This window comes from Pyxicephalus adspersus, chromosome 5, assembly GCF_032062135.1.
Source record: "Pyxicephalus adspersus chromosome 5, UCB_Pads_2.0, whole genome shotgun sequence".
Taxonomy (NCBI): Eukaryota; Metazoa; Chordata; class Amphibia; order Anura; family Pyxicephalidae; genus Pyxicephalus; species Pyxicephalus adspersus.
The window spans coordinates 131,016,176-131,021,078 of NC_092862.1; the positions used below are offsets into that span (position 1 = coordinate 131,016,176).

The window sequence follows — 4,903 nt, forward strand, 5'->3', positions numbered from 1 at the left end:
CTTGGGGGTAAGAAGGTTAGGAAAGGTTGGCCAGTAAGCTAGCACTTGGTGACTTCTATGAGCACAAAACATCATCAAAACCTTTTTCAATCACTACATATGTTTTCCTGGAGCTTGAAAAACCAGCCCAGCAAACAATGGGACCTGCATGAAAGTTCACCTGTTTTTTAATGCCTATGGCCAGCTTGACCATTGTGTTATGGAACAAAACATTCGGATCATTACCTTGATTGATATAGACAGCAACAGCCTGAATTCTGAATGCCTGCAATCAATAAAACCCATCGGAATCAATACACAACATTATGCATTATCGGCTTGTAATGAGCTGCAGTGCCGTGTGTGAAGCACATACCCCTTCATCCATGAACTCAGTTAATTACAAGCACTGGGCTTTTGGGTTCATTTCCTCCTAAATGTAATTCTCTGGAAATAACCACAGATGGTGCATGGAAGACAGTGGAAATTTCCATCCCATATATACAGAGCATTCATCCTTACATTGCCTCCTCTCTCTAGGAAGACTCTTTTGCAGCATTAATAAATTATCAACTGCTGTACAGAATACAGAATTTATTTGGATTCAAATCAAGGGCACAAAAGATATACTGCAAATTATTATTTGTGATGGTTGTCAATGAAGAACACACTCCCTAGTTGTTTTAAAACTGAACTCCAGGTAAACAGCTTAACAAATATATGAATACATTTACTGCAGCTGATTTACCTGACAAAGGGTTTGTATTTCTGCCTATTCATTCCTGGGTTTTACACAGCTCTGCCATACAGCGCAGCCAGCCTGGAGACCTAGGGTTTTAATAGTACAGTTAAGCAATACAATACAGGTCCTGTCCCTGGCCCTGTGAACAAACAGTGAAGGAGAAGTAGCAGACTGTCAAGGTTATCTCCATTCTTCCCTCTCTTTAGTATGTTTCTAGTAAGAACTGCTATTATTAGTAAACATATTACACAACACTGTACAATAAATAGGGACCCAACTGATAGGCTCCATGTGCTGCTTCTCCCTTTCCTAGTCTGAGCTTCAACATAAAAAGGTTACTAGTGGTTCATATCAAGTCAGATTTGGGAACTATTAGTGGATTACACATAAGTTTGCAGTAAATATTATTTATTCTTCTATTGTACTCTCTGTGTTGTGTCACAAGGGTTGCACTTATATGCAGTTGCAGGGTCATCTACTACAATAATTGGTCTCATGCAGTCACAAAATTTAATTGTAAATCTGAACTTTTGTGCCTTTTATCTTATTACCGTAAGAAGCATTTGTACAATCATGGCATTATGGGATCTTTGCTCGGATGAACCCAATCTACCTATGGGACTACAGACTGCACAATGCATTGATACCTGCTAATTCAGGCTGCAATTACAATATCCCACATACTAAATGTAATTATTCAGTTCATGGTCAGGATCGGCGACTGATATATGGAAGCCAACGTATGGCAAACAGCATTGGCTGCATATTTTCCCATGTCAGGCCAACTTGAAAGGGATCTATGGTTAGTTTTCATTCTGATTAGTCATCCACCACTTGATTATCACTACAGATAGCAGAGGGGTCATTGCTTTAGCTGCACTTTAGCTACATGTGTACATTTATCTGTAGTCTCTGGTAAAGAGACCCTGTCAGGACAGATTATTTATGGCACAGAAGTATCCATTTACACTTTGAAGCTGAGCATGCATGGGGAAATAAACAACAGATTTGTAAATTCATAGAGCTGGCCAAATCAGACAGATGTAAATGTTTGACACCTCCTCCACATACCAGAAGTGGCTATGCAAGATCTCAATTTACAGTCAGTCTTCATATGACAGTATGAGCCATCCAAGTCATTGCTGCTTGTATAGATATTTGTTGAGCCCTACACATATGGCAATTTTAGTCTTTGTAGGTGTAAAGCAGCCAATGATCCCCCTTCACACATATACACACACATATACACACATATACACACAAATACACACACACACTTCTCTTCCCAGGGAAGCCTTCTGCAAACCACTTGCTCCATATCTGCAGCTTACCAGCATCTGAATGCATCATCCTAGCTCTGCTCCAGGCTCTGCTCCCACTGACAGGTGACATTCCCCTCTGTCTCAGCAGAAGGATGCTGAAGCTTTTCAGTAATCTGGCCATGAAGGAGAATCCCAGGAAAAGCTGCAATCAGTGGAAGAAAAGCTGTGTTTGCTGCAGGATGGGATGTGTACTGCTGAGCACAGATCCTCTTGCTGCTGGCACTCCCCCTGTGAAGTCATCAATATACTGAGAACTATGTGGGTTAAAGGGCAGAGGATATCCTATCCACATTTTTCTAACAGACTGTCCCACCATAACATACAGAGTATGAACAAAGTTCCTCAATACAACTAGCTTGAGAAGGAAATCATTATATTATTATTATAATATACTACACAAGTTTCTGAGAGAATTAATTACAGCACAAAACGTGTATGCAAAGAACAAACCTCCCCTAATTCAAACAAACCATAAAGAGTTTATTTGCAACACAAATTAAAGAGATTATACTAATTTAAAAACAAATGCATTACTTGAGGGTTGGGAAAGAAAAAAAAAAGATATATGGTAAGAGAAAAAAATGTGGGGTTAAATTAAAGAGAGAGAATAGGTGAGAGGAGAGATGTGGAGAGAATCACAGAGGAAAGAGAAAGAAGAGGGAAAGAATATCGAGGGGGAGATGTACTAAAAGAAAGAGAGAAAAAAAACAAATCATGGGAAGAACTAAAGAAAGATTGTGAAAGAAAAAGAGGGGGGTTATGGAGGGAATTGAAAGGGAGGAGAAAAAGCAAGTCAGATATAATGTAAAAAAGGAAAATGTCAATTTGAGAAAGAAAGGGAGAAAACGTGGGAGGGAGAGAGGAGAGAGCAAAACAAATATTGGAGAGAGAGGATGGGTTGGGAATGAGATATGAAAGAAGAATGTGGGGAGGATTATGTTATTTTGTATTCAAATTCAGCCTGCATTACTTTCGTTATAAAGAACTAAGAGTTGTCAATGTTACACTGAAAAGAGGGTCAAGGGTTGGTTTGTCTTTTATGGCAATCATTACTAGTAGATGAGAGGTGTACTGGGTCCAGACAGCACAGCAGTTTATAACTCACTGGTTAACTGAATGAGGTTGCAAGATTGCAGGTTGTCTGGGGTCACTTTATAAGTAAACACTACTTGAATACATTCATCTCATGTGCATTTGGAACCAAGTATTACTGCCTAAAAATAATTATAATGAATATATGTTAAAGAACATTTTACTGCATACAAATAAATAGAATGTGGTCCTAAAGCAGTGAACAATTTATGAGTGGTAAATAAATGAATACCAGAAACTGAACCTTAATGTATATATTGACAATATATAAATTATTTTAGTGCACCACCACTACATCCACTAGGTGGCACTCTAATACCTGCCTTAAGAAATTTCTACTAGGAGAGATTTGTGTATGGAATGCAGAATAATATGTATATACTGTGTATATATTATATATTTAATAAAACATATATATTAAAAGCAATCAGTTTAACCACTAAAAGAGTTACTGGAGGGCTCAGTAAAACATTTTTATAGCACCGAAATATTACACAAAGCTTTAAAAAAACTAATGACACTAACTGTCCCTTAAAGGGGCTCACAGTCTAATGTCATAATCATGAGGAAACCCACACAAACATGAGGAGTACATACAAACTCCAAGCAGATACTATTCTGACTGAGATCCAAACATTTTCTATCTCTGGTCTTGTTTTTCTATTGAGTGTCACTCAACCCAACAGTGAGGGCATGATCCTCTTAAAGAGAAACTAAACTCAAAACTGGAAAAAAAAAAAATACAGCAGGGCAGTTCATCTGGGGGTGTTTGCATCTGACCCCGCATCATCCCGGCATCCGTCTAAGAGCCAGCGCTCCGGGCGCCGCCATATTCCACACTTCTTTCGCCTTCTGCATCCTATGTCACCCGACCCAGGTGCGAGACCGGGTAATGTAGAATGAAAAAAAAAGTTGCCGATCCCACTTCGAATGCGTGAGATCGGCAAATGTTTCTATTTGTGCGAAAAGGCTCCATTTGTGCATGTGTTGCACCACTTTAATACCCACATATCCTGAAGCTGGAAGCGTGTCTGAGGCATAACAAGGGCTGTCAATGCTGACCTCTGTGCTTGTTCTGAGTCCGGGCCTCTTAATTTACTGAAGCCAGCGGCAGCCAGGCAACAAGAATTTTCAAAATAAGGTAAAGAATTACAAGGTAAGTATGTTGGCTGAGCATTATTGATTTGTATTTTAAACATTTTTGGGGATTTTTAAAAGGGTTTTACAAAATAATTGGGGGAAATTGGGAAGTCACATACAAAAAAAGTAAACATTTTTTTCCCAATAATCAAAGAGTTGAACTTACAAAGTTCCAGACATTATACAATTTCTAATGTCCAGACATTTACAGCAGGAATTCCTTAGGAAAAGATTAAAGCATTATGGATTTGGACCAGACATATATAGTGGCAAAGGCTAGGTACACACGTGCAATTGTTCTCGTCCAATATTCGGCTCAGGGCGGATATCGGACGAGAATCTGGCGTGTGTAGAGCGCTTGTTGTCCATCGCTTGAACGACTGTCCTGGCGGTGGACGACGAACGATCATAATGGAAGTGAAGGGAGAGAAAGAGTGCATCGGGGTGCCGCTCTGTCTTTATCCCCCTCCCCTTTCCAAAGAGCAGTATGCAGTGTGTACATAGCTACATGGGCTAGTGTGATAAGGTGACAATGCAGTGGCACAGATAGTTATCACCCTATAACAGATAATGAGGGGTGGGGACACTTTAGGGTGGCTGGAATACCATCTGCTGCACAGATTAGTAA

General features: G+C 39.5%; 1 protein-coding gene across 1 annotated transcript in view; it reads right to left on the reverse strand.

Annotated features, from left to right (window-relative positions):
* Positions 1–2,272, reverse strand: part of MSRB2 (methionine sulfoxide reductase B2) — a gene marked incomplete at its 3' end in the record, with an annotated part of 12,479 nt that extends 10,207 nt beyond the window's left edge. Inside the window, 1 exon segment of the mRNA XM_072412734.1 lies at positions 2,053–2,272. Coding sequence (XP_072268835.1) covers positions 2,053–2,164 — 112 coding nt within the window.
* Positions 2,273–4,903: the final 2,631 nt, after the last annotated feature.